Source organism: Microtus pennsylvanicus, chromosome 8 (genome assembly GCF_037038515.1).
Source record: "Microtus pennsylvanicus isolate mMicPen1 chromosome 8, mMicPen1.hap1, whole genome shotgun sequence".
In the NCBI taxonomy this organism is placed as follows: domain Eukaryota; kingdom Metazoa; phylum Chordata; class Mammalia; order Rodentia; family Cricetidae; genus Microtus; species Microtus pennsylvanicus.
In genome coordinates, this window is record NC_134586.1 from 54063133 (window position 1) to 54088602 (window position 25470).

The window sequence follows — 25470 nt, forward strand, 5'->3', positions numbered from 1 at the left end:
GGCCAAGAACAAAACCACAAAACCCTGCTTGGAGCAGGGAAGTCAGCATCTTGTCTTAGTTTTTTCCTATCCGTCCAGTGGGAAACCCTGAGTGTTTTGTTTTGTTTGTGTTTAAGGCCTACCCTGAAAAAAGAGAAATCATCTTTCCCTGTGTGTCTAACTCAATATGGATGACAGGCTTTCCATCCAGTGTCGGTATTTTTTTTATAAACTCACAATTTGTTGATGCCTTTGTTTCGCAAGTCCACTGGGGTCGTCTTGAGCCTTTGGCCTCAATCACCAAGACACATAGATTTCTGGGAAGTCTTCGCCTTGAGCTCTTCAGTACAGATATTAAAGGGCCCCTGTCAAGTTCTGAAGGGTGTGACTGGTGCCAGAACCCCCACAAGCCAAGCCCCTGAAGGATGCTGCTGCCAGCTGGCCCCTATTCCCAACAGAGATGGTTGGCTTTCTGTGGCTCTCTGTGTGTGGAGCTGGCCAAGTTCCCTTGGATGAAAGGCGGCCTAATATAAACGGAAAACGTTATTAATAAGCAGCCACTTAAGAATTTCCTACGACTTGCCAGTGATTTGGGGGCCTCTGTATGAGCAGAGAGAAAAACACTGCCTGGTTTACATGGATTAAGGGATCGACGTAGTCTGTCTGTGGGGGCCTCCTAGAGCCCTTGAGGTCTTGGTGAAGGCTTGGATCAGTTCCAGAAACTCTTTCAGTCTTGGTCGTCCCGTCTGTAAAGGGAAGATAATGCCTATCTCATGGTGTGGTTTGAGGATTAAACAGTGGGTGCAGGAGAAGGGCTCAGCGGAGTCTCTTAACACACACTCACCAAATGTTTCCTTAAAAAGCAATGTTGAGATGAAGCCCCCAGACATGGAACCAAACTGACTCCCCTTCCTTTGGTTCAGAGGAAAAAAGAAATCTGGCATTCCAGAACCCCCAACAGAGCAGACCAGTACACACAGCCTGGGACTTCTCGGGGCCTACTGTCCACAGCTGTGACAGCTTTGATCGTCTGACTGGCCTAGGAGCGAGTATAAAAAAAAATCATGTAACCTAAATTGAAAGCGTTTGCTGAGCTCTAAAGTGCTTGATCAGCCCAAGAGATTATTAATACCTAATCTGTCTTCTCTATTATATGTTGAGACATGAAGAATATCATTTGTATAACCTTGGAAACAATGAAAAATCATGGTAAACGTTATATGATCCTTAACAATCAATATCTTGCTTAGTCCATACCTAAGTATATTAAATATCCGGTGAAGCAAAATGGGTACACTACAGTATCTATAAATACCAGTTAGCACATATATAAAGTGAAGTGGAGACAGCTGTCCAGAGGACTAGCCTCTACTATCTGTCCTACTTTATTCTTAGCAGAACAGCAAGTCTGACAGCTAAAGAATTCAGAGCATCTCTGGATACCCACAGCCTTGCACAGGGATGCAGTGATGCACGTAGCAGTGTTGCCATGGAGACACCATCCGTGGCCAAGCTCTTGTCCTCTGAGAGCTCACTCTGTCTACTCATAATGGTGCTGAATTAGCTATCTGTGAGCTTGGGAGGCAGATTCCACACTAACTTGTGGATGCTTTTTTTTTTGTGGATGCTTTTTCAACAAAGCCAAAACTCCTAACAGATTGTATGTGTCATTCACCACCTGCCATGCTGTCAGCATTTGGTCCTGAGTTGTCTCAGTATCTTAGTGGCACCATGTTCTCTCCCACCTCCACACCTTTATTCGGCTGCAGGAATGTTCTCTCCTTTTCCTTTTGCCGAAAACTTTCTACTCTGCTTCCTCAAGGGGACCCTCTGTGACATCCATTACCATCAAACCCCTTAAAGTGCAGTGCACATGAACCATGGCTGAAGATCATAGTATTCTCTACTTTGTTTCCCTTTTTTTCATTTTTCAAAGCCGTGGTGTTTTCTGGTGTATTAGGCCCTTTGCTGTTCCTGTGATAGAACACCATGACCAAGGCATCTTAGAGAAGAAAGATTTATTTTGGCATATGATTCCAGAGGGAGAGTCCATATAGTAGCAGAGGCATGGCAGCAGGTGGCCAGAGCAGGAAGCTAAGAGATCACATCCTCAACTGCAAAGGCAAAGTGGAAGCAGGGGAAGGCTTTAAACTTGCAAAGCCCAACCCCAATGCTGTAATTACTCCAGCAAGGCTCCACCTCCTAAGGTTCCATAATATTCCCCAAATAGCACCGCTCACTAGAGAGCAAAGTGGCAACTACCTAAGTGATGTGGGATTCCCCTCTGTATGCTGTGAATATCATTGGTTAATAAAGGAACTGCTTTGGGCCTATAGCAGAGCTATAGGGGAACAGAACTAGGTGGGGAAAACTAAACTGAATGCTGGGAGAAAAGAGGCGGAGTCAAGGAGAAGCCTTGTAGCCCTGCTGGAGACAGACGCTGGAACTTTAGCCGGTAAGCCACAACCATGTGGCGATACACAGATTGATAGAAATGGGTTAAATTAATATGTAAGAGTTAGCGAATAAGAAGCTAAAGCTAATGGGCCAAGCAGTGATTTAATTAACACAGTTTCTATGTGATTATTTTGGGGCTAAGCAGCCAGGAAATGAACTAGCTGCTCCCTTTCAACACCTGAGCCTATGGGGGACATTTCTCATTTCAATACCCACATGTAGAAGTTACAAGAATTAGTATAGTGAGTTTTTATGTACAGTTCTAGATCTTCCTGTTAATGTGTTTTCACATCTGTGCTGCATGCTCCCTCCTCCTACTTTCTCCCTATTCATATCTTCTCTCTCCCCTATCTTCTCCATCTCCTCCCTCTCTCATCTCTCTCCTTCCCTCCTCCGTGTCTCATCTCTCTCCCTCTCCATTTCTCCTTCCTCCCTTTTTTCCCTCTGTCTCTCACCTCCTCCTTCCCTTGCCTCTTTTTCTTAGCCCTATCCATAGGCCCTGCTTCCTCCCTCCCTCTCTAAACCCCTTCTCCCTTTCTCTCCCCCTTCACTCCTTCTCCCACTCCTATCTTCCGCACATCTTAGTTCTGCTGGTCCATCTGAGATTAGCCACACGCATCATCCTTCATCTGCATATGCTTTAGCATGCATCTCTTCAGAATACGAGCATCCTCTTAAACAACTTGAGTGCTGCCTTCCTAGAAATTATGGCCTGGCTCTCTGTGGTCTTCCTTGGCTGCAGTACCTTGTGGCACAGCCCATGACCCACCGCACAAAGCAGACGCTCAGTAGGTGATCTTTCACACAGTGGAGCTGCCTTGCCACAAACATTCTGTCACTGCCCTGAATTCATTGACTCTCCCACGCCAGCGGACTCTAGCCTGTGGCTCCCACTGCCACAGAGATGCATTGTTCTGCCCTTGGCTGCTTATCTTTTCCTGTGCCAAGGGCCTCGCTATGGTCTTCTGCCAAAGAGTGCAAAGAATTGGAAGATAGTAACCCTGTCTCTCCTTCAGCCAGCTTTATCTGAGGAATATTCCAGATAGGCCCTCATTCCCAGCCTACAGAGGACCCTGTTTGTCCAGTTCACCAATCTACACTGCCATTATCCCACCCTCTGCTGTGTCCTGGGGTCCTTTCCAGCATCTTCCTTTTCTTTATTGTTTCTTCTTGGGACGGCCTTTTGAGGGTCTCATTCTAAGCTATGGCTCATCTGTCACTGAGTTGTCCTACCTGCCACGCTAGAGGTGGTGTGCGACCTTTAAGAGTGAGTTCTAAGCGAAGTCATCCAGAACGGGCTCTTTTGCAAATAGAGTGTGCTCCCGTGCCTCCCGAATTACAAATCCATCTGCAGCAGGACTCTGTTATGAATTGGCATATTAAGAGGAGACACCTGGCATTGGGAACTTCTCTCTGCTGCCTTCAGCTATGCCAGGAGAGAGGGGCACCTCTGTGCAGATGGCAGGAGTCACCAGCCAGACGAAGAAGGGAAGTGGGACAGAACCAGGCAGCAGGGTTCTGGCACTCAGCATGCACCAGCCAAGTCCCCAGCTGGCCTTGTCACGGTCCCCACCCTTCAGCTCTGTATTCATGAGGAAATCTTTTTTCCTTTCTCACAGAGATAGAAATCTTTCTTCCAGACATGGCAAGTGTCAGGGTTCATGTCCTTCATTCAGTCTGAACATTTGCCAAGAAAGGGATAAGCAAAGTATTGTGACTGGAGGGGGGTGGGTGAAGGAGCCAGAAAGGCTGCCCCTAACCGGATGTGCTGAAGTCTGGGTAGATTCAGGACAGAAACGCAGGAATTCGAGGGAGAAGTGTCTTAGAAGAAAGACTTCCAGATGCCCGCTAAAATGGAATTCCTCCTGAATTTCACATTTATGCCTGGGCTTTAGGACAGGCTGTTGACAACCAGTCTGGCCACTGCCATTCATGCAGTTGCCGCTGAGGGAGGAGGGAAGCTATCACAACACCTCCTGAGAACCTCTCCAGCAGCCTTCCTCCACCTCTACACCCTCCACCTCAGTGCCTCCAGGCGGCGGGCGGGCAGTGGCGGGCGGGCAGTGGGCGCCTGCTTTCCCTGTTCTGGGAAAACTCCACCCTGGTTGTATTCTTCTAGCTGCCTGGCAGCCAGTAGGCTTTTACCGGTGGCTCAGATGTGCCTTCAGTGGGAAGGGCTTTCCCAGCCCACCCCAGTCCCTCTCTGATATAACATTTATCACAATCTATAATGGGAAAGTTTATCCCTGATTACTCGATGGTTATACCTTTTTTTAGCTTGAAGTTCCACGAGGGTATAGAGATTTCTGCCTTATAATTAAGGCGGATTAACAGCTAATGCCCAGAAACTTAAAACGATGCCTCGCACTCAGTAGATTACCACTCCGTATTACTAGATTGATGGTGAGTGGGTGAACTGATGGATCTATGTGTGGAGCAATGAGTTAGGGGGATGGATGAAGAGGAGGAGGGACAGTTTGGACACTTTACATTGGAAGCATTGGTCTTGGAGCTGGATAACACAGGTTCTAATCTATGTCAGCTTTAGCCAAGTTCCTTCCGAGTTCATGCCTACACGTTTGTATCTGACTTCTCGGCCATACGATTATCTCAGGGCCAGCAGATTTTACTTCAGTTCTTACTGACTCAGTTGAGCAAAACAGGGTGTGTCTCTCTGCCCAACATCATTTGTTTGCTTATTTCCTCCGGGCATCTTACAGTCTAGTAAACATCCTTTCACTCCAAATCCAGGAAGCTGGTGATGCCAGAAGTCTGTAAGCTTGAATGGATGTTTAGGTATTGAAGACTGGTGGAATTGTTCATGCGAGGAGTTGATAGGCTTGTTGGGAATGCAGGAAAGGTGGAGAGTAGAGCTAGTGAGGGAAGCCAGGCTCTTTTCCACAAAACAGCTCCATGGGTGGTTTGAAATTATTATTATTATTATTATTATTATTATTATTATTATTATTATTAATGATTAATTAATCCGTGAGTGTATGACTGACACATGAAGATGCAATTCAGAGCCAGATCTTAGTGGTCTTAGATTGTCCTTGCTTTATCTCTCTCTTCTTGCACAGGAAATTGGAAGTTGATAACTAAGGAAGTCTGTTTTTCAGATGGATTTTATCTGAGACACTTAACTTTCAAGATACTTAGTTATCTGTAGTTATCTGTTATAATTGTAGTTTTACACATAAGATAACTGGCTTCCATACGAAGTAAAGTCTGAATCCTCGTTCAGGATACTAGATCAGAACCAGCTTATGAATCTTTGCTGAATAATGTACATCTGTGCTCTGAGAATTTTTTTTTTTTTGTGTGTGTGTGTCTCATATCTTGTTGTCCAGACCAAAGTCTTATCCCTTGGCTCATGGGGAACACTGATTGAAGTCTGGTCTCTGCATCTTTGTACTAAGGAAGAAATGGTCCAGCAGCTGTTTCTGTTTAACAGTGGTTATCTTTGGGATTGTGGGTGTTTAAAATGTTTTTCCTCCTCCTTACTTAGCTGTAATTTGTGACTTCTTTCTACATTAATTGTATGTTAAGGAGAAGAAAGCAGTAACTTTAAATTATGATAAGTGTAATAATCAGGGAAAAAATCCCCTCTTTCTTCTTTATTGCTATGAAGAAAGGGATGATTCTTTTGTCTTCGGTGTGGTAGTCATGGGAGAATTTAAATACCTAGGGACACTTTCATCAGTTGGGGGAAAGCTGTGGATACCTCTAGGTTAGGTTAGCCTTTTGTCTTTACTAGAGGTTCGCTTGCCAACTATTCTGTCTGCTGCCTGATGTATGGCCTTGTTGAATCCTCATCTTTTGTCATTTGGTTTACAATGGGCCTAAAATGCGCTAAGCAGCCTGCTGTGGTCCTAAACAAATGTAAGTAGCCTAAATCTGATCTGGCCTTGGACTCTGGACTGTGTAACCCACACCCCAGGTGGGTGGGGGGCAGATGGCAGAGTAGCAAGCAGAGATGCCACTATTACAGCTGATGTAGTCTTCCCTCTCAATGGGATGCTTCTTCACACAAGATACCCAGATGAGTAACAGGTGAGCTGAGTCCTGTAAGAGCTTCCAATGGGGCCATTATTTTGGCTTGACATAAATCCTCTTGAAAAAGTTCAAAAATGTTTATTGTTTAGATTTCTTGGAGCATCATGCCTGTTGTTAGAATTCACTGTTTTTTAGACTGTGATCTAAGGGGCTTCTTTCCATCCAAGAGACTACCTATAAAAGAGCATCCTCCAAGTGTTTTCAGAAGCTGACTGTCTAGTGATCTACTGAGTCTTGGGAAAATGTACAGTCATGGGTCCTGATTGAGATCTAATCTATCACAGGGATATGGCCTCTGTTCCCCAAGTGTCTCCTATTACAATGTCTTGGCAATGAGGTGAACAGTTCCCTATGACCAGACCAGATTCATCATGTATGAGGACTTCCATGATTAAGAGTTAATGCGTGTGTGTGTGTATACACATATGTGTGTGTGCATATGTGTATACTATGAATTATCTATCAGAAGCTTTTGTTTTATTTCTTTCATCTTTCAAGTTATAAAGTACACAGTTCCTATTTTTGTAGATCTTAGGAATTACTTTAGAGGATCCAGAAACTATAACAATCTTCAGACTTGTATCTTTGGAACCCAGGCCTGGGAGGGGACCACAGACTTGTCATGGAGTTTGGGGAGGAGGTTAGGCTTGCTGTCTCTTCCAGTAACATTCATTTAGACAACTCGATTTTATATATGAAGCTTTCCACTTATAAGTTCTTTTACAAAATTGTCTCAATATAAAGAAAAATGGGTAAAGGGGGGGGAGGAGAACTTGATGCTGCTTATAATCACTTCCAAAGCCAAACCAATGCATCTGCCACAAATGTTACCTATCAAGGTAGAACCTTTGCCCTTGCCAGTCACCCTCCTGTCCAGTTATAATGAATTCTTCCACTTCATGCAAATGAGTTAATTGGCATAAATCTTTAGTTTTCATGCAAATGCCGTGGTTGCTGGTGGAAACGCCTGTGTGGACTCGCTGAGATAGATCAGGAAATGGCCCCACCTGACAATTTTGTATGACCCACAAAAGAGGTAGTCATGGATTTCATGCTGCAGAACCAAATGAATTAATTGGTCACTGCTCTGGCGAGGCATTTGCAAAGATTACTTGGGGGCAAAGGCTGGGAAGAGAGGTGAACGCAGCATTTCCACTGTCTGAATCAGGGATGGTTTCTTGGAAACCTGTCATTGACAAAGCCAATTATGGAGAGGTAGAATGTCAGCTCTGACAGAATGAAACCAATGCATTCTGCGTGCGTGCGTGCGTGCGTGCGTGTGTGCGTGCGTGTGTGTGTGTGTGTGTGTGTGTGTGTGTGTGTGTGTATACGCGCGTGCACGTGCGTGCGTGCACACTGAAACATACATGCACAGGTATTTAATGAATTTCTGCTTTGCTAGCTGGTTCTATATTCACAAATGTGTATTTTTATAAAATCCAAATCTTATATTTGCCCATCCATGCACATGCATACACACACACACACACACACACACACACACACACACACTCCTGATTATGCTTTATTTGGGTGAAATTAATTAGCGTACTAAAAAAGAAAGCTGTTGGCTGCCACTGTATTTTTTTCAGAAGGGAAGAGAGAGCTTGAAGAACCAGAGATCCCTCCTGGCTTTGCCTCTGTCTTACTTCTCCTTTCAAAGCACCTCAGACTTGGGTTTCCAACTTGTAAATGGAGATTATTAAATTAGCTTCGCCAGTGGTTGTCAGGGAATCACTCGGAGGTTCCAGATTCTTTGCCTTGCTGTGGTAGCTTCAGTTAATTATAAATGAGGAGTAGAGGGCTGGCAGCTAGCAGAGAAGGCAGATAAAGCCCTGGTGGTTTTGATTTACTGGGTTTATCCGCCCCCCCCCCTTTTTTTTCCTCCTTGACTTTGGTTTTTCTGAGTGGTTTTGTTGTTGTTCAGGAGCGAACAGCTATTCCATGTGAAATCAAGTGTGTCTTCTGTAATATTTGTGTTGAGGGCTCAGCCAGGCCTTCTGTTGGCTCCTCATTCTATCCTCCCCTTAGGGGTTCGTTCCAATAAGTTCCAAAGAAGGCATACAATAAACACTTAAGAAGATGATCGACTTCCCTGGCCTGGCCCTTGGGAAAATGGAAAATCAAGACCACAATTAGATATGGTGTCACATCCACTAGGGTGGCCAGAGTCAATAAGGTAGACCGCAAGACATGTGTCGGGAGTTAGAGGAAGTGTAACCTGTCTTCGTTGAAGGCAGCAGCTTCAAATTGTTTAGATATTTTGTAGTACAGTTTGACAGTTCCCCAAAATGATAGACATAAAGTTACCATGTGATGCAGTGATTCCATTGCTAGGTATATGCCCAAGAGAAATGACTGCATAGATCTCTATAAAATCTTGAACCTCAACATTAAAATTAGAATTATTCAAAAAATTGAGAGTCCAAATATCTACCAGTTGCTGGACTCACCAATGTGATACATCCCTACAATTGGAATATTCCTCAGCAATAAATAAAAATATTCAAGAGACTGATGTGTGCTACAGCAAGGGTTAACTATACCATTATTTCATGTGAAAGAAGCTAGTTTTGAAAGATTGCATTTTGCGTGGCTCCTGTATATGAAATCTCCAAAATAGGCAAAACCAACAGAGACAGAAAGATTAGTGGTTGTCAGGTTGTGTGAGCCTGGACTATGAGAAGTTACTGCTCGTGTTCATGAGTTCAGTGGGCATGTCTAAAATTAGTGGTGGTTGGGGAATTCTGACTATATTAAGAGCTAGTGAATTATATGCTAGAAGGGTAGGTTCTATGCTATGTGAATTATCTTAACAAAGCCGTTGTAGCAAAACCCAGACACATGTGGCGATTAGAATTCTGGGTTCTTCCGTTGCCTTTATAATGTGCTACAAAAAGATCAGCGTGCACACAAATAGCTTGTCAAAGTTTGCCTCCTCCATGCTATTCTGTTCATTTCATTGGTAAGAGAGAGAAATCTGTGTTGCTTGACTATGTCATTTTCTTTGCTACAATATTTAGATAGGGATAAGGTTAAAGAAGTTGCAGGAAGCCTTGAGGGAGAGGCTGGGTTTGAGGAATTTGCATCCTTGACTGGTACTGGAGTAATTGGGACACGTAATTGGGAGCTGGAAGGAGGAACAAAGTCAGGCATGGTAGCACACACTCATGATCTCAGCACTGGAGTGGCTGAGACAGGTGGATTCCTGGGGCTTCCTAGCGTTTTGGAACATTTTGGGTGGACTCTAGGCCAACAGGAGACCTCTGTCTCACAAAACAAGGTAAACAACACCCAAGAGCTCCCCCCCATCTTTCTCTACTGGAAAAAAATTCACATGTGTGAAGTTATATAAAATAACTACAAATAATGATACTTTTTGTGTTTATGACTCTGAATCAGGAAGCCTAAATGACTGTGAACTTATCTTCCTGTGAAGATTTTTGGGACCGCATTTGTTTTAGTGGAAAACTGTTCTTACTCCTAAAGAAAAGATCGTATCCATGGTTCTTTTTATGACCTGTTATGATTTTGTTGTTGTTTTTTATGTTTTTGCATGATTTAAGAACTTTAAAAAAAAAGGAACTTGTCAGCGATTGTTAAATTTGGTAATATTTCTGATTAGTTGTGTGGATTCTATATATTTAATTCTATAAATGTTGTCATGGTCCATATTTAGAGGTGTGTGTGTGTGTGTGTGTGTGTGTGTGTGTGTGTGTGTGTGTGTGTGTGAATTTGGAAGAAGAGGCTGGGTCTGTGTATCAGCATCAACGGCATGCTCACCTGGTAGTCTCCGATCTCCTAGATGACTTGACATGTGTCCCTTATAAACCAGTGTTCTCTAGGCTGTAGCTGGTGAGTGTGTTTATGGGTTGGAATCCAAAGGCTGATGACCTGCTGTGTTTGCTGCCTGCAGGAAGATCTGTCTACACTGCAAGTGTCCCCAGGAGGAGCACATGGTGACAGTGATGCCGTTGGAGATGGAGAAGACCATCAGCAAACTCATGTTTGACTTCCAGAGGAACTCGACCTCCGATGATGACTCGGGCTGTGCTCTGGAAGAGTACGCCTGGGTTCCCCCGGGGCTGAAGCCTGAGCAGGTAGCCATCTTCCCATGCCTTTAGCTTCAGATGTTGTCTTTCCAGCATTCCCACACCCCACACTTGGAAGGGAAAGGTCGCTCTGCTGATTCAGGGTTGTTTGGCAGTAAATGAGTTAAAGATATCCCGGGCCTCCATGGGAAATGAAGCTGAGCCTGGAATAATCCATCACTAATCCATTCTGTCTTTTCATTGTCAACCGTTTGTAGACTGTCTAGAAACATCTTAGAAATGTTGAATATTAGACGTTATGTTTTGGGGTGTGGGGAGAAGTCCGATAGCGTCAACATGAGTTGTCACATTCAGATTCTTTACAAAAGGAATCGAGGACTTGCCTTCTCGGTGGTGTGTGCTGTGTTTAAATATTAAACTTGACCTTAGTTTATAAAGACATTGCTCTTCCCTAAGATATTCCTGGCACTCGCACAGGCTGTAAACATTGCTGGCCTGATGAGAATATCTCTTGTCTTTGCCTCTCTCTGGTTTGCATTTTTCCCAGTGATACCCAGCCATGGTCTTGCATGCCATGGTCCTTGGTGTTTTCTCTCCCAGAAATCTGCAGTCAGCCTGACAGCACATCTGTAAGCGGGACCCTCTTAGCATCTCCCTGATAATGACTTTCAGAGACAGGGAGAATCTTCAAAGTGTTAACTACCATTGTCTTCCCCCCAACCATTCAATTGTTGAGAGAGCGCTGTGTCTGGCAGAGTATTTAGAAGCTTAAACAGCATGACGTTGTGTGTCAGAAACTTTAAGTGTGATAACGCTTTCAGGAAAAGTACTTTGTAATTAAGACCCAAGAATCCACTAATAACCGGAGAAGTGGCTCTTCGACTGTCTCTCTGATTAGCCATTTTCCATTTTCTTTGTCCATTGTCCTACTTTCATTTCTGTTTCTGTGATAAAGTACTCTGGGGGAAAAGCAGCTTTGGAAAGTAAAGGTTTATTTTAGTCTACAGTTCCAGCTCACACTGCAGAGCTGTCTCTGTGGCAGAACTTGAGACAGCTAGTCATATCACATCAACAGTCAGGAGCAGCGAGAATGGATACACACTCATGCTTGCCTGTGCTTAGCTCAATTTCCCCACCCTTATGCAATTCAAGACTCTGCCTAGCAAAAGGTGCCTCCCTCAGTGGGCTGGGTGTTTCCACACCAATTAGCTTAATTGAGGCATGCCCACCAGCCAACCCAATGCAGACAATTCTTCATTAGGACTCTTCCAGGGTGACTCTAAATTGTGTCAGCTTGACAATTAATGCTGTTCTATCCAAATTGATGTACCAAAATGGCATATAAAATTGTCTTTTAGGTATGTCTAGTCAGAGAAATATTGTATAAATGTAGGAATGTTTTTCACATATAAATTTAGAGTGTTTGCAATGCTAGAGGTTAAACAAAGGACCTTGTATACTCTAGGTAAATGTTATACCCCTGTGCTATAATTCCAGTCCATGAGTTTATATTTTCAGCTGAAATATTTGAGGATCTAGAATTTTATTTCTGCAGAAATACAATTGCATGGAGTGGAGCACTGCCCATTCTCTTCAGACAAAATCTGACCTTTGCAGGTCGTCTCCGTTTCTGCTCTATCCACTTAATCTTCCCACTTTATTTCCTTATATATTCTTCAACCTTGTGGTCTCCCTTCTAATCACACGGAGAAAAAGAAAGTATCTTGGACAAGAAACACCCACAGAAAACATTTCCCGTGAGAGCTGAAGACTGCTTTCTAGGGTTATTGGCCGAGCCACCTAAAGGTGCTGTCCTATAGCTTGTGGGCTGAGACTATGTGTTTCTTTTCCTCTGTCTAAAGACTGCATTGTTGAAGAATTTCTTTGAAAAGGAGAGGGTATGTGAATTTTTCTAGGTGAATTTATTGGGTAGGGTGCTGCTGACTGAATTTTATTGACATAGCTGTTACTCTGAGCTATTGAGCTTGTACACCTGGGTAGATCTGGGAGCTTGTTTCCCTGCTGACCTCACTTCCAGTAACTTCCATGTGGCCCATCTTTGTTGTCGTTTACTTGAATGACATTGCTTGCTGTTGAATGAGGCTTTGAATTTTCCAGTGTTCCTGCTTAAGCAGATTCTTCTGTAAGACCACTAACAATCTTCAGCAATGCTCAGATTCCAGGAGAATGTTCTACTTGTGTTGATCCAAGAAAACAGACAGTTGTAGAAGCTAGGATCCTGATTAACCCAGCAATTCTAATTGAGAATGACTGAGGGCCATTTGACTCATTCAGCTGTCTTGAGAAAATGTAAAATTGAAGTTTTTAAATGTATTTTGAAGGAAAATGATGAGCACCCTTAAACAAATGGTTGGAATTGTGCCAATTGAAAGAGTGTTCCTATCTCTTGTGGTTGTTCGTCAGGAAGTCTTCCTTATTCCCAGCACTTATGAAACCTCTGTGATGCACAGAACTAGAAAGGAAAACTGCTCCCCAAAGACAGAATATCAGGGTTTTGGAAGGGTTCTGTATTTACCCAATAAAATGTGAGTCTACTTTTTAAAGTCTTTGAAGAGGTCATGTTGTACGATAGACATGGGCTCCAGGTTTAAAAATTTGAGCTCTTTTAAAGTTTGTTATTTACAAAGATATTTATGGGCATAAAGATTTTTAAAGGCTGTCTGGTATGCACTTAGATTAGAAAGAATGTGATGCCTAAGTGCCTTTTTCTTAACAAAAGTTGGGCTGATGCCAGGTGATAGCGGTGCACACCTTTAATTCCAGCACCAAGGAGGTAGAGGCAGGCAGATCTCTGTGAGTTGAAGCCAGCCTGGTCCGCATAGTAAGCTCCAGGACAGCCAGGCCTACACAGTGAAACCCTGTTTTGACCCCCTCACTAAAATAAATAAATAAATGAAAAATAAAAAATAAAAAAGTTCTGGTGGTTAATATCATGGTAGTTGTCTATGATTTGAGAGAAACCATTTTTCTATCAAGAGAAATTATGGTGAATATGAAAAATGTTTTGTGCTAGAGGCAAAATATTAAAGACTAATTAGGGTGGAAAATAATGTACTTTAATTTTGGTTTGAAATCTTTCCTGCCCATGATCACGAGGCCAATGGGATACCTTCAGCTAATGTTCTTTATTATTCTTTCTCTTGAGTAACTCCTACAATTTAATAAAATGTATGTGAAATTCATCTCACATTTAGAGACGTATTCTTGAACATGGGCATTTAATTTCATAAGAATCGTCAAAAACACTCTTTCTTAAACTAGTGTGAAAGTCGTGAGAGGGCTGTCGCCTGGTGGCTTCAAATGACTCAGAACTGGTGGCAGCTGTTCCAGTCCTCTGCTTCAGCTCCCACTGTACTAAGGTGTCCATGTTCTTTGGAGAACCCTGGGATAGCCAACCAGAGAGCCGCAGTCTACCCTTAGGAGGCCACTGGGAGTCAGTTTCCAGGCTCTGGTTTTTGTTCAGCCTCAATTAATGATTGGAGCCATCTTCTATAAACGCTTTGTGACAAGGTTACAATAATCATGAACAAGCTTAAATAAAACGAATAACGAGATTTCTCGCTGTTGGCATTTCTAGAAGGATAGTTCTCGTCTTAGGCGAACGTCTCTGTATTAAAGAATGGCTAGCCTGAGTCATCATGTCCACCTACAGGTGTCAGGTGTGCTTCTTAGTTGTGAGAGCCAACTATGTCTTCAACGTTGCCGCGTTTTTAAAGAATGAAATAGCCATTGGATGAAAGTGATATCAAAAGTTGGAGTGTGAGGGACTGAACAGATGGCTCGGTGGCTAAAAGCATTTGTTGCTCTTGCAGACGTCCCGGATTCTGTTCCCAGCATCCATGTGGTGGCTCACAAGCATCCATAACTCCAATTCCAGGGGATCTGACCCCCTCTTGTGACCACTGAAGGCACCAGGCACACACATGGTACATATACATATATGTAGGCAAATACTCATACATAAAAAAAAAAACATGTCATGTAGCTGTAGATATACAGATAGATACTTGGAGTGTATCTCACCAAGAGCCTGGTTCAGTTAAGGCAAAAGAGGATGACTGTACTTCACACATATTCATTTAACACACATTATACTTTGGCTCCTGCATACCAACTGCTGTCTTGTAATACGGCCAAGTGCTGGTAGAGTACTAGGCCCACTGGGTGGAGTACTAAACCGACTGTGTTTGAGGCTGTCTTCTCCACTAAGTCAAAACCAGAATTGGAATTGGGGGAGGGGCTGTTGTGAGTTGTTCCCCAGTTTGGAAATAGCTTTCTTCCTCTTGTTATTAAAGGAAGATATATAGTCAAAAAAAAATGATGGGAGCCAAAGAGATGGGACAGTGATTAAGAACACTTGCTTCTCAAGTATGAGGACCAGACGGTGGTCATCTGCACACATGTATGTACCTATACTCAGACATGCGTACACACACATAAATAAACAAGATAAAACAGATATTTTCTAAAAGAAAATAGGAAGCCTCTATAAAACAGCAAATGAAAATCAATTCCACCAAAATGAGAAAATTATATCCTAAGCTTTTTAGTGTGTTCAAGTATCAGTGTACAGAGAGAGGACTATCCTTTTATGTTGGTTCGGATAAAAATGTGTGACGACCTTCTCCACCTTCCCTAATCCGACTCTTGCCTTTCTTATGACCATTTTCCTATATCAGCTTACTTCAAAGCTAACTCTCTTCTGTCGTAATTGGGTTTCCCAGCATCTAATCTGAAGTGTCACCCACCACTAGGAGGCTGAAACATTTGGAAGTATATTTTGGGGGTTTGGGGGAGTAAGTTCTCTAAAGGACTGGCAGATTCTACCGGTCTATGAATAGGACTTTGCAGTACTGAACGGCTTAAAAACTGTCAGATGACCCAGGACAAAGGAGAATGGCCACCACTGATGTCAGGAGCTCGAGGTTTGATTTGACCACTGCTTTGTTGTTAGTTTACATCTGAGTGGCCTAAAACAGCAGTAACTGTGTAGGTCTTGGAAACAGCCCTTCTCCTCTTCTTCAGAACAGCCCTGTAAGCTACTCTAAGGCATTTGTTCACTGTGACAAACTGCCCTCGTGTGAGGTTCCAACTGCGCATTCTCAGGTGAAATCTGAGACATGGCGGTGTTGTTTGTATTTTTTCATCCTTGAAAAATCTGAAGAGACCCTCAGCTTCCCTCTACCTCCTGAATGTCCTCTTCATTGGCATTTTTGATACCCCTTGTGTCCATGACAGAATCTCACATATAAATATGCCAAATCCTCAGTCTCCAAAAGTTAGTAATCTTCCCTTGACCTTAACTTTGTCCTAGTGCATAAAGTAGAAAGTCAGTTATTTTTTCCAGATTGTTCCACATTCTCTTCAGACTATCCGAGCAAGAATGAAAAACAGATGCCAGGAGTAATTGCCCATTTTTTTTTGACTTTTGAAGCACTCTTCCAATGAAAAATAAAACACCCCAAACTTCCAGAGATGAAGTGAGTTAGTTGGTTTTGACCTTCATGAAATTATCTCTATTGAAAGATAATAAATCCCTTTTTTTCCCATTTCCATGCTCACTGCTTATGCATTAAGCATTGGATTAAATATATGCCCTCAGGGACATCTTGACCAGTCTATGATTCAAGATCTGGGCCCCAATTCTGAACTTTGTAACAAAATCTTGGAACTTTCCTTAATGTGTCTCAAACTCACAGTTGGATATTTATTAGTATCATGATTTGCTCAATATTTAGCTCCCCTGGCTTGACTCTAACTCTTGGGTGGGCAGAGATCTTGCCTGCTTTGTTCTTTCGGGGACCCACCGCAACAGCAGCCTACAGCACAGCCCCTGAGAGAGTGTAGGCACCAAGCAAGAAGCTATTAAGAGTTGGGCTGACAGGCGTTCTCTGCAGAAGGGAAAATGTTCATGGATACATCACATCAAAAAGATGACATTTGTCTTGTTTTGTTTTTTTCCCCTAAATGAGAGATTGTTTCATATCACCGGTTTCCATTCCCCGTGCTTCCTCTGAATAGATGCCCTCTAAGCAGATTCCTAGCCATCTTAATCACGCTAGATGTTTGTTAGGCTGCACAAAGGCAGGAGAGAGTAGCATGCTGTACGGCCTCTGCTCTAGTGCAGACCTGAATCAGCACTGCTGGCTCCAGTACCAGGGTCTGGAGCAGTGGGGGAGGAGCTGAGGGCTGGCAGCAGATTGCCTTTCCCAACCCAGGCATCATCTGTGTCTGAGTCAGTCCCTGGAGCTGCAAAGCCGTGGCCTACAAAAACAGCAGCCCATACCAGGAGCCGGTCTAGCCTTTGAAGTCAGGCACATCTGGACTACTGACCTGTCACTTTCTGACCTCAGGAAAGTTGTTCAGCTCCCAGGAGCCTCTGTCCCCACTTAAGGCGGAGGAGGACAGTGGCGGTGGCAGTGTTACTTGGCTTTCAGTACAGACGTGTGTGTTCGCCACCATTTTGCGTGGGCCTGTGTATGTGAGTGCATGTTCATATATGTGGGTACACACGTGTGAAGTTCAAAGGACAACCTTGGGTGTCGATCCTCAGGCGGAATTCACCATGTTGTGTTTGTTTGTTTGTTTTTACAGAGCTTAAGGAGGCTAGACTGGTGGAGCCACCCCTAGGGATCCACCTGTCTTGGCTTTCCCATTGTTTAATTCTAAGCACTTGCTACCATACCTACCACCACATACACCTTTTCAGTGTGTTCTGGGGATTGAACTCAGGTCTTCATGCTTGCAAAACAAACACTTTATTGATGGAGGTATCTCTCTAGCCTTCACCACCATTTACAATATTATTACCTTTTAGGTTTTTGTACAAGTATCTATTATATATTGAGGATACTCCCGAACCATCCTCTCTTTTCTTGCCTTCTCCTCTTCCTGACAGTTCTCGTTGTCTCCTAGACTGTCTTCTTTATGCTCTCATGTCTTATGATTTTATGTACCTTTATAAAACCTAGGAGCCATAAATGAGAGAAAACATATAACAGTTGTCTTCTGGAGACTAGTTTAATTTTATGATCTCCCATTCCAACCTTTTTCCTGCAAATGACATAACTTTATTCTTCTTTATGGCTAAAAAAATTCCATTGTGTATATATATAATATATTCCATTTTCCTTATCTGTTCCTTTGCTGTAGGATAAATAGGTTGGCTCCTTAACTTAGTGATTGCAAACAGTGCAAGGATCTCTGTGGAGTGCTGACTTGGGGTCCTTTGCAAGTCCCCACTGTTTTTTTAGGAACCTTGCTTTGTCTCCACTGAAGAAATGAGTAAAGCAAGGCTTCGAGATGTTAAATAACTTGCAGGTAGCCAGCCCCTGGAACCAGCATGCTCAGACCTGTCGGTTCCAGGACTAGCCTGGCTCTGAATGAAGACTCGTGAAGCACATAGACATTGTTCAATCAAATAGTTGCTTCTTTGCTACCCTTCTTCGAAGATGGTATCGACTAAATGACTACCCCTGTGCTGAGTTGGCTCACAGAGGCAAAAGCAATGTTTGGCTGTCCAGGAAAGAGCAAAGCTAGCTGAGGATGTAGGAGAGGGACTAGCATAGATTTTATAGGGATCCGGTTTCTTCTCAGTTTTCTCAGAGGCTGTGTCTCTCAGCATCCCTCTGGAGTGTGCCACAAGCCTGACTCACAAGGGCTTTAATGGAAAAACGTCAAGTCCTCCCAGTCCGGGACTCTCCTCAGATGCTCTGTCTGAGGTTGGTTTAAAAATATTGATGTCCTCAGAGTAAGGTCATCTAGGGTTGCAAGAATGGATTCTTTTTCTCTAGTCATTTAAAGAATAAAAAAGCAGGAAAAGCAAGGTCTCAGCACTCAGCCAGAATTTACTGAAAGCAGAAGAAAAAAATGTGTGTGCGCGCGCATGCAAGGGCGGGGGGGGCACAAAAGCACACCAAAAGACAGACTCCCCGAGGTGAGGGGGTGACCCAGAACTGATATCTGAATCTTCTTAAAGGATCGGGGTTTTGTTTTTTGATTTTTTTTAATGTTTGAGAAGTGGATGAATTCTCATTCTCCTTCAGAATAGGAAGCCTACCAAGTCTTTGTTTTGAAGGAGAAGAATCAGAAAGCTGGCCATCTTACTAAATGTTCAAGTATATTCATTTACCTATATAATCTCATTTCGCTGACGTCTGCCTGACAGAGAGCTGACTTCCTATGACTACACAACTTAATGCTGGTCATCTTCTCTGACCCCACTGTGCCTGAGTTGCTTGGACCAGGACCCAGGCAGAGCCACCTGAGTCAGGAATACCCAGTGCCTCAAGCAAGCTTCAGGACCATCTACAGGACCAGTTTTCATTAAGAAGTGAAAACTGCCGTCCACCTTTCTTAGTTGCTTATAGTCTTGGCTTCACACCCTTGAAACCTACAGAAGCCAGTCCCTGGAGCATTCCCAGTAGGCTACTAGGAAGAATATTTACGCACCGTTCTGGGTGGAGGGAAAACAAGCAGGTCAGCCGGAGACGTCTGAACTGGCCCCCTATTTACCCTGTGACCCCTGTGTAGCAATTGTCTTTAATGGCTGGTCGTTGAGATCCTTGGGACCATTTCACTCAATTTTTCTCCCTAACGAAATGTGTAAAGAATACGTGGAAGCATATGCCAGAAAAATGATGTAGAAAAGAAATGGCTATCGGGCTTTTTTTGCTTATTAATTTATTCCTTCAGCAGATATTTATTGTATACTAACTGCATCTCAACAATGGGTGAAACAATTAAAAAGATAATTAAAGTTCCCACTGTACTGTAACTGCAAGGATGATGAAGGGAAATTAAGAAACAAATACGTGATCAAAATGACTCCAGATTATTGGTTTTTAAGAAAGTGTGCTGATATTCATAATCGTGAACAGTAGTGTTGGACAACGCCCCATGTTTCACACATTGTGTCTCTTTCAAACTATACAAGACTAGGAACTGATTCCAATGTCATGAACATGGTCCTGGGTGTCGAAAGGTTGCTTCCTTTGCCCTGATCCCTGAGGGAATGGCAACTGAGGGCTGCATCAGCCTGACTTGTGTGTTCTCTGGAGTGAAGCTTAGAGAGGAAACCAAACTGGCACTTATTTCATACAAAAGCATCTGGGGAGAATGTTGAAGGAGACTTTGAGGAGAGTGAATGGAGCCCACACAGTGGCCAACTTTTGCCAAGGCATCCAGGGGCACGGGGGCTAATAGAACAACTGATGACATTCATTCAGAGTGGGCTAGGGGAGCCCTGAAGAGCCACTGCCACATGCAAGATTTGTAGCAGGCAAACACTTACCCTGTCGTCTTCCCCACCTTCTGAAATGTGACCCTATTCTAGGGAGTCCCACATATTCTTCTTCACTCCTGGAAGTTCATAGCCCAATAATTTCAAGTGCACGTTCACTGTTGAGAACCAGACGGTGCATGAACAAACCATGGTACTCCATCCCCCCTTATAAATGTTGAGATTCAGACATGATCAGCAAACAGATCAAGAAGCTAGTAAGCCCAGAGCCGGATCTACAATCTATATCTGCCCCATTCCAGGGGCCACCAGCACTTCCTCCTCCACTCTGCCTTCTCCCTAGGTGCCGTACCCAGGTTATCAGATATCGTGAAAGAGTAGAGCAGTGTGTTTCCCACCAGCTTTCTTTCTGTGGGCCAGAAATTTCCCCTAATCTTGTGTTGGCCGTGATGACTAAAGAGTTTCCCCATCATAACAGGAAGCAGCCTACTCCTACCTCCCAAGATGTGTCCCTATTGTCAATGTCTTGTTGTCTTTGACTCTTCACCATCTCTCATCCCATCCTGACTCTACTTCACCCAGACTTTCCTGTTCCAGGTCCAGGGTCATACATCTGGGCACCAGCAGTGATAACTCATTCACCTGGGGCATGCATGCTGAGTGCCAGCCATCTTCTCAGCACTTTCCTAGTCCCTAGAGGAGGGCAAGGACAAAGACACAGTGTCTCTACCCTTATGCAGGTGGCAGTCCACTGGAGAACACAGATGGATTAAACCTCTGTGAAAACTGTCATTAGACTTGCCATCCATTTCCAGAATGATTTTATCTCATTATTCCAGCAGCACAAGCTGAGCTCCAGATGAAATTCCATGGCCGCAGGGAGCTGCATCCTTCTGCAACTGAATGGATAGATTTTGTTCCCCCATAGCTGTAGTTCCTGCTTAGGCTTCACTGTCAATTCACCCCAATATTTTCAGTGTAATTCCAGAAATGAGTGGGTAAGAAAGGCCGCCAAGCAATCTCCTCCGTGATTCTCAGGAAATTAGTCACATGAACAGCGTGTGTTTATCTTGGCTCCAGAGAGGCCCTGATGTCATCGGATGAAGATGGGAAATATGCGTGGATGTGCAGCATTCAATACAACAGCCAGTTAATAAACTTGTTTTCAACAGAGTTGTCAGGGATGGGGCTAGAACCTGGGTTTCAGGCACTAAGGCCTCTGCCAGGTGAAGTCAGCCACGGCATGGCCAGATTCTGCCAGCAGGGACTTGTCGAGGCTCATGTGTAGAATGTGAGGCCCAGGGAAGCCAAGGAGCATTTGCAAGGGCAGGATGGAGCCTGCTGTTGGAGTTCGCACTCTCAATACAAATATCTCTGGCCTTCTCCGTGCGTATGTCCTCAGGTGCTGCAGCGTGGGTGTGGGCCCCTGGAGTTGGACTTCCTATGTGAGTTTACAGCTGGGCACACTCTTTGCTAACTGGGCAGTCTGTCCTGCTTGGGGGAGAGCTGCCTTGTTCTCAGGGTGATCTGCTCAGTCTTAGGGCTTGTGGATATGTTAGCAACAGTGGGACGGGTAGAGGAATTTACCATCCACTCATCAGACAACTAACTTCTTCTTCAGCTTTCAGGGTCTTGCTGTGGTTATTTTGGGTTTGTTTTTGTTTTTTTGAGACACAGTTTCTCTGTGTAGCCCTAGCTGACCTAGAACTTACTTCGTAGACCAGGCTAGCCTCAAACTCAGTGATCCTCCTGCCTCTTCCTCCGGAGTGCTGGGATTAAGGGCCTGTACCACCACTGCCTGACTCTTCCTCATCTTTCTACCTGTTTGTCCATCTATTCATCCACTCTAGCATTTAACTATTTGTTCCTTCAGCAGTTGCTTATTAAGCACGCGTTATATGCGATCAATTAGCCTAGATGGTTCCTTTCTGGATGCAACGTGACCCCCCAGTCTCTGATTTTACTTTATGTACCATAGTGAACGTTCTTGCTCATGGAAGACCCATACTGACTCTAATCTTTGGTCTTATTGTATGTAGTTTCTAACTCCTAAGTGCCTGTCCTTCTGAACTAGCCTGGAATCCCTCTAGGCTCGTAGCTTTGACATTTGTGTGCTCTATCTTCAAATCCTGACTCCTGCTACTATCTCATATTGACCCATTTGCCTTTATAGACTTCTAATTCATCTTTGGGAAGTAAGAATGCCGTCACCTAACTAAGCATGGTTATGAGGATTCAGAGAGGCCATGTCTTGAGGACTGACACTTTCAGAATGACTGCTGTTTCTAACAGTAGAAGGTGGGAAACCACTCAGATGGCTGTCAGCAAATGAGTGGATAAATGAGTGTTACAGCTGTTTAAGATGCTACTGTTTAAATAAAAGGCAGCAAAACTTTCATCTATACAACAAGGTGAATGGATCTCATATCATTATGCCAGATGAAAGAGTGAGACAAAACGGCACATGCACTATGATTCTGTACATCTAAAACTCTGGATAATGCAAATTGACTGTGACAGCAGATTAGTGCTCACTTGTGGGTCAGGTGATAGGGGAAGGAGATAGAAAACAAAGAACAAAAAGTCCAACCTTCAGGAGGTAATAGGTGGGCTCACCGTGTTGAATATGCTAATACTAATATGAGGGTGTACCCATGTCGATCTAGTTGTAGCTGTAATTTAAATATGTATAGTTTGTTATATGTCAAATACCCTGGCAAGTAAGGAGAAATTGCTCTTCAGCAAACAGGAAGGCACACCAATGGAGTCTTCCTAAATCTCCGTGACTCGCCTTGGGAAGTAATTGAGCCTTCTGGCCAATTACTGTCAGAATGATCCACTCAATATTAATTATGCACAGTAAAAAGAGGAATTGGAGGCAGAGACTCAACAAAATCTAAATGGATGGTACCAGAAACTCAGCTCCACAAACTTGCTTATTTCATCATCTGTGAATTCCCGAGGGTGGTGCGTGATATGTAGTTGGCACTCGGTAACTAACGGTTCTAGCTATTATGGGATGGAAGTTAGGGAGGCTGATTAAGACTCTGCAGTCCCATCTTGCTCAAGAGAGTTGATTATTCCAGAAGTTTCACAAACAAAAGAATGAATTCATAGCCTGAGGGTTTGGATGAGGCGGGTCTGCCACATTACAGGTACACAGTCTGTGTACAGTCGTGTGCTGCACAGGGTAGAGGAGCTATGGGGAAGTGACGCTCACTTCGGCTGTGGTGGCCTCAAGAAGAGCATCATTTTACAGATGACACCTCACAGCTTACCCAGCTGTGACGCAGGACTTCTTCTGCCTTCGCTGGGCATTTCCTTTTTCTCACTTGTAATTAGAAGGCTCTATATCTCAAACTTACATAAAAGCCTAGCAGTAGCTTACAACATTGACTTCCCTGCCACCTTGAGGTCCCTGGGAAACTCATTTTCAGCACTGGGCAAAGAATCCTACAAATAAAAGGAGATGATGCTTCCATGCTTACTGGTGTTTCTCAAGGGGCTCATGGTTTCCTCCAGAATCGATGGCCCAGACTGAACTCACATTTTTAGTCTCTGTTGCACGATCCATCTTTCAGCAAATTGTTGTAGGCATCACAGCCCAGAACAGAGAGGCATGCGAGGAAGGACCTGAAATGCCTGTGTGTGACCAGCCAAGAGTTCATCTTGATGACGGATGGGCTGTAAGAAACTGCTCTGCTGAGATATGGCCATTGCACAGTCCTTCTGCAATAGGTCGGCTGTAAAACATGGTTTTGGATCAGCCACACTGGGAACCTCCCACGGTTCTGCCTCTCTTGTGCTACACAGTATTTATGATTCGAGGAAGTTACTTTTTCCTTTCTAATCTATATAGTGAAAATGAGTGGAGTCTTGCCTCATGGAATAACTAACTGATATCTGACATTTCAAGAACCACTAGAATTATTATTGCTTGGAAATGGTCAGCAGCTGATATGAAAACATTTTTCTAGGCAAGGCCTAACTGAGGAACTAAAACTAAGATTAACATCTCAAATTCTCATCCAGAGGTAGCAGAGTAAGGACAACAGGATTCAAGGATATAAACAGAGATACAGAAGAGAAACTACACAGCCCAAGCCTTGCATCTGACAGTCAAGATAGACTCCCAGAAAGTACAAGACATGCCTTACTGTCGGGCTGTCAGAGGTAAGGGACAGATAACTCATACTGACGTTCTTCTTGTGACACCAGGGGCAAGACTTCCAGTTTCCAATGCCACTTGCACTGTGAGGATATGAAATAGGTCTTTCCTATTCGTTGTAAAGCAAGAATAAGCAAGGCAGTGTTCCCAGTTCATAGCATGACAGTGGTAAGAGATCATGAAGAATAGCGCTGTTGCAGCAGTTCCAGAACCTTCATGACATTTGTCCTTTTGATCTACCAAGGCCACAGAGACACATCTCACAGTTGTTCTAGCTATGTATCTCTGTGTACTTCAGTTTTTCCTTTGCGAAGATATTTTGGGATGCTTGAAAGTTTATGATTACATTACATTTTAAACAGATTGTTATTTTATTTTGGAACAACTGTATTTATTTCTTTTTTGGCAGTAGTAAAGATTGAACCTACACCTCAGGCATGCAAGGCAAACTATTTCACTGAGCTACAGCCTCTTTTTTTACATTTTTGTTTTTGCATTTAACTTATTTTAACATAAAATTAATTTTTATAGCTTAAGGTTACTTATTGACACATATACTAGGAATTCTTTCTGAATGCTGGCAGCTATTGCAGAGTAATCAGCAAGTTGCATCACTTACAGACTTCTAATGGCCACAGATATCCTAATTAGTTAGAACATTGTTTTTGACGTTTTCCAGTTATATTTGCTTAAATGCTATTTTGCACAGTGTTAACATGACACACTGTCTTTCCTTTGATGAAAAACCATAAGACTAGACTCTTTTGATCCTTCATTTTCTGTCTCTTAAGAGGAACTCTGTAGGTAGCACATGATAGATGCTGCATTTTGATTTTAAATAAACTCTTGATACCTGTCATTCAAGTGTAGGTAGACATTATATATTTCTATTTATTCAGATAATGTACATAGTAAGTGCTTCCAGCTTATTTTGCCTTTTCTCGTACAACACCCCCCTTTATTTATTTTCTTGACTTATTTTTTTGAAGTCTTCCCATTTCTCTCATCTCCTTTGCCTGACACAAAACTGTGATATGTATTTGTATTCTTGAAGTGATTATCCCATAGTTGGTAATGGCCAGCCATGATAGATCCACAGTTGTTGATGGTCAACCATGATGGACCTGAAGTTGGTGATGGCCAGACATGATGGATCCACAGTTGGTGATGGCCAACCATGATGGACCTGAAGTTGGTGATGGCCAGCCATGATAGATCCACAGTTGATGATGGCCAGCCATGATGGATCCACAGTTGGTGATGGCCAGCCATGATGGACCTGTAGTTGGTGATGGCCAGTCATGATGGACCTGCAGTTGGTGATGGCCAGCCATGATGGATCCACAGTTGGTGATAGCCGGACATGATGGACCTGTAGTTGGTGATGGCCAGTCATGATGGATCTGCAGTTGGTGATGGCCAGCCATGATGGATCCACAGTTGGTGATAGCCAGCCATGATGGATTCCTTGCTACTCGTCCTAGTCTGTGCTCCTG

The 25470-nt window shown here is 43.5% G+C and overlaps 1 protein-coding gene across 5 annotated transcripts in view; it reads left to right on the plus strand.

The window, feature by feature from the left end:
• The window catches only part of Prickle2 (prickle planar cell polarity protein 2), a 339873-nt gene that overhangs the window by 240932 nt on the left and 73471 nt on the right, over positions 1-25470 (plus strand). For all 5 annotated transcript variants that reach the window (XM_075983447.1, XM_075983450.1, XM_075983446.1 and 2 more), the window contains one exon: positions 10409-10592. In XM_075983447.1, the coding sequence (XP_075839562.1) occupies positions 10409-10592 (184 nt within the window). The remainder of the gene's footprint in view (positions 1-10408; positions 10593-25470) is intronic.